General features: G+C 35.5%; 1 protein-coding gene across 1 annotated transcript; it reads right to left on the bottom strand.

Annotated features, from left to right (window-relative positions):
• Positions 1 to 308: 308 nt before the first annotated feature.
• On the bottom strand, positions 309 to 1,286 carry LOC113342009. The gene has a single exon (XM_026586677.1). The coding sequence runs from the start codon at positions 1,284 to 1,286 to the stop codon at positions 309 to 311; it is 978 nt and encodes a 325-aa protein (XP_026442462.1).
• Between the last annotated feature and the right edge of the window lie 1,702 nt (positions 1,287 to 2,988).

Here is a 2,988-nt window from a genome sequence, read left to right as displayed (position 1 = left end):
ACAAGGAACGCGGTGTTTATCATGTTTAGCGTTGTATTTATCTTGTGACTTTTGTAACTGAGCTTCTACTATAGTATATATCTTGTTTGTTTTCTCCATAAATTTTTGAGCTCTGTTATCTTCTTCTGTATATATCACACTTTGTGTTGTAGTAAATCCCATATCAAATGGACTCTGAGATAAATAACCTAGACAAACTTCAAAAGGAGATTTCAGAGTATTTCCATGAAATGCTCTATTAAAAGAAAATTGTTGTATGAAAGGTAAACTGTCATCCCAAGTCTTAGGGTGTTTAGAATGATATCCTCTTAAAAGATGAACCAAAGTTCTACTTCTGTTTGTCCGTCTGTTTGAGGATAAAATGCAGTGCTACGCTTGAGCCTTATATCCATTAGACTCCATAACTTGGTCCAAAACTGACTTAGGAAGCGACTATCTCTATCAGAGATAATGGATGTGGGTAGCCCAAAATTTTTCCAAACATGGTGGAAGAATAGCTTGGCTGCACCTCCTAATCGATCAAGAAGATCATCAATCCTTGGTAATGGATATCTATTCTTTATAGTAATCTTATTTAAAGCTCGGTAATCTACATACATTCTCCATCCTCCATCTTTCTTTGGTACAAGTAGAACTGGAGAGCCACATGGGGAACAACTTGGCACTATCATCCTTTGTTCAAGTAACTCTTGTACTTGTCTCTTGATTTCTTCAGATTCAGTTATAGAGGTTATATATAACCCCAAGTTTGGTAAAGAGGCATCTCCAACAAGTGTAATCTCATGTTCCACACTTCTTTTAGGTGGTATAATAACCTCTTCCTGAAATAAATCCACAAACTGCTTCTTTAATGAACTCATCTCACTTTTTTGTTTGATGGAGAGTGTAGCATGTAATGTTACTTTCTTTTGTCCCATGTTCATTGGTCTGATTAATAATAAAATGAATTTACCACAGGCATTAATCAATCTCTTGACTTGATTAGTGGTACCCATTTTCATGGGTAGATGGGTTTTGCTAGCCAGTATTCCAAATTCCTTCCCATCCTTTTTAAACAAATAAGCACGCTCTCTATGATAAAGAACAACATCTCGTTCCCATAAATATGGATTTCCAAAAATCACTTGTGCTACATCCAATGGCACATCATCACAGATAATTTTATCAATAAACTTATCAGTGATAGCGAATTCGAAACAACACTGTGTCGTTACCTGAAGCTTAGTATCCTTTTGTATCCACCCCAAAGGATAAGGTTTTGGATGTGGAGTTGTTGATAATCCCATTTGTTATACCAATTTTTCTGAAATCAAGTTCTTTTGACTATCAGAATCGACGATGGCCTCGACAATGCTTTGTTTTACTTAAATCTTGACATGGAATAATTCTTCATGTAGAATTATATGTTCTGCCTCTGTCAGTTTTGTCATCAACAAGAGTTTTGGATCTGGTTGCTCTATATCACAAATTGTCTCAATATCTACAGATTCTGCTAGCATGGTACTTTTTTTAAAGCTCCTTTGTCCTTCAGACTCACGTAATTTTTTTGCTTTAAGATGTGGATAGAACCCCCAGAAAGTGTCCTTTATGTGACCTTTCTCCTTGCAATGTTCACACACCTTTTCTTCTCTTTTAGCTGGTAGAGACTTGTTTTTACCTATCTCAACCCTTCTCTGAGACTTGTCTTCTCCTCTAGTAGCAACTCTCTTGTTGTCGGATCCAGCATTACCCTTAGGCTTCTGTTCAATATCCACAACCTTGTTTATAGCGTCTTCAATGTCTTGTACACTGAAAAGTTTCAACTCCCTTCGTATATAGTCAAGCAGTCCCCCATTGTACTTTCGAAAAGTCTCATCACTGGTCATATCTACATCCAAAGTCAGAGCTTGATTGAATTCTGTAGTGTAGTCTTGAACACTTTGTTGATAACGTTGTCGAAGATGCTGCCACTTATACCATCTTTCATCCAGATAGCCCACATGGTAAAAGTGTTTCCTCATGAGAGTCTTAAATTTTTGCCAAGTCATGTTTTCTGTAACATACCTCTTCTTGTAAGCTTTCCACCATATTGAGGCATGGTTTGACAACTTCAGACTTGCAGAACTGATTTTTTGTGACTCAAAAAGTTGATGTAATGTAAAGTATGTTTCCAACTTATCTAGCCATCCATCAAGTTTTTCAGATTCCATGACTCCATCATAGTCATATATCTCGAGCTTGAATTCAATTTTCAACCCTCCATATGAGTTTTTATTTATTATATCATCATCTTCTTCTTCTTCTTCAGATGAGCTTTCTTCATCATCTTCCTTTAAGTCTTTTTTTTTTTTTTTTAATTTCTTTTCTATGTTTAGGTTTTGACTTGACAGCACTTGCTTTTATGAACGCAACAAGGGTATCTTCTAAATCTTGTACCTTAAGTCAAGTTTAACAAATTTGTCCTCATATGTTAGTTTAGGATTCTTATCATCTTCATTTCCCATCTTGGTTTTAGTACTTTCTCTAGGTTTTCTTGTGTCTCATAGAACAACAGTTGCTTCCCATGATCGCGTATACTGTTCATGTGTTAAGACCATGCACCACAACTAACCCTAGAAGTCAGAACGTGGCTATGATACCACTTGATACGAAATCGATCAAGGGTATCTAGAGTCAATACTGCTTAATAGGAAGTTAAGAAGAAACACAAAGTAAAATAACAGAATACAGAGAAAATAACACGATTGGTTCTTCTAACTTCTTCTTCTTCTACTGCTTTGAAAGAAAAACTCTATCACAAACCAAAACTATGGTTGCACTCTTCTCTCGTTTTTTCTACCTCTTCTAGTCTAAAAATCTCCTCATTTTATAGGAGTGTAAACTTCTTGAAAAAGAAAATAAATTTATGAGTTTAAAACTCATCTAAACTATGTATCCAATCTAAAATAGGAAACCTCAAGACTTGTTGATCAAACAAACTTGTCGACCAACTTTTATTATCTTCTAGAC

This window comes from Papaver somniferum, unplaced genomic scaffold (genome assembly GCF_003573695.1).
Source record: "Papaver somniferum cultivar HN1 unplaced genomic scaffold, ASM357369v1 unplaced-scaffold_33, whole genome shotgun sequence".
In the NCBI taxonomy this organism is placed as follows: domain Eukaryota; kingdom Viridiplantae; phylum Streptophyta; class Magnoliopsida; order Ranunculales; family Papaveraceae; genus Papaver; species Papaver somniferum.
Note: the sequence above shows the minus strand (reverse complement) of the source record. Positions and strands in the feature narration are given on the sequence as shown.